Consider the following 973-nt stretch of genomic DNA (forward strand, 5'->3'; position numbering starts at 1 on the left):
TATATCGATGATTTATCGCATTCCAACTTGTGTGACTAATCCATTGTGCCAGAGGAAATTTGCAAGCAGTCTCTACTGGTGTCGATATCTTCGACAGCACCTACCCGCATACACTGACCAAAGGAGGCTATGCAATGACCTTTCCACTGTCGATGGACGAAAAGCCGTGGAAATTTTCTCTGGAAGATGGAGCCGAGCTCGGTGCAGACTTCACGAAAATAAACCTCCGATCAATAGCTTACAGGTATTACTATATGTCCAACTTACGTTATGTCCTAGATAGTGTTTTCCGGCTTAAAGTGTGGCTGATGCTTATAGATGCGACGTGACTCCCCTCAAGCCCGGTTGTACCTGCTATACATGCCAAAAGCACACGAGAGCGTACATCAATCACTTGCTAAACACACACGAGATGGTTGCTCAAACTTTGCTTGACATGTAGGCTTTCTTTTCCTAATTTTCTGGAGCTTGCGTTGACGTTATTCCTTTGCAGGCATAACATTCACCACTACCTCTCGTTTTTCCAAGCAATACGCGATGCGATATGTGGCTCTTATTTTGAAGAGTTTCAGCACTGGTTTATTGGTCAAAGGCGATATTGTGAAAGCGAGGTACACGCTGTAGTCTAAGCTTATCTGACACGAAAACGCCTTGTTGGAACCTCCCAGTGTTTTGACGTGAATGTCAGCTTGCTTACACCGGAAGCCGCTAACATTTTATGAGCGAGGTACAAGATTCTTTCCGGGGCTAGAGCTTACCACGTGTTCTTGTAATTACCAAGTTGTCGCTGGAATTAAGCTCTGAACACAAAGAGGCAAGAATTGGGTGAAATAGTTTTGTTTGTCGCTCTGCAATATTCTGGACTAAATGCTCTTGTTTGCTCCTGTTCATTCGTCAGGAATCAGATGGAGGAATGCTAACTAGGCGATTATCCTGAAAGCGTCCCGAGGTACACACACATACTCGAAGGGAA

General features: G+C 44.6%; 1 protein-coding gene across 1 annotated transcript in view; it reads left to right on the top strand.

The window, feature by feature from the left end:
• The window catches only part of LOC112343965 (queuine tRNA-ribosyltransferase accessory subunit 2-like), a 1,863-nt gene extending 1,032 nt beyond the window's left edge, over positions 1-831 (top strand). The window contains exons 2-5 of the mRNA XM_024668074.1: positions 53-244; positions 319-438; positions 494-611; positions 669-831. Coding sequence (XP_024523842.1) covers positions 53-244; positions 319-438; positions 494-611; positions 669-722 — 484 coding nt within the window. The 3' untranslated portion in view covers positions 723-831. The remainder of the gene's footprint in view (positions 1-52; positions 245-318; positions 439-493; positions 612-668) is intronic.
• The last annotated feature ends 142 nt before the right edge of the window (positions 832-973 follow it).

The sequence above is a fragment of the Selaginella moellendorffii genome, unplaced genomic scaffold (assembly GCF_000143415.4).
Source record: "Selaginella moellendorffii unplaced genomic scaffold, v1.0 SELMOscaffold_372, whole genome shotgun sequence".
NCBI classification, from domain to species: Eukaryota; Viridiplantae; Streptophyta; class Lycopodiopsida; order Selaginellales; family Selaginellaceae; genus Selaginella; species Selaginella moellendorffii.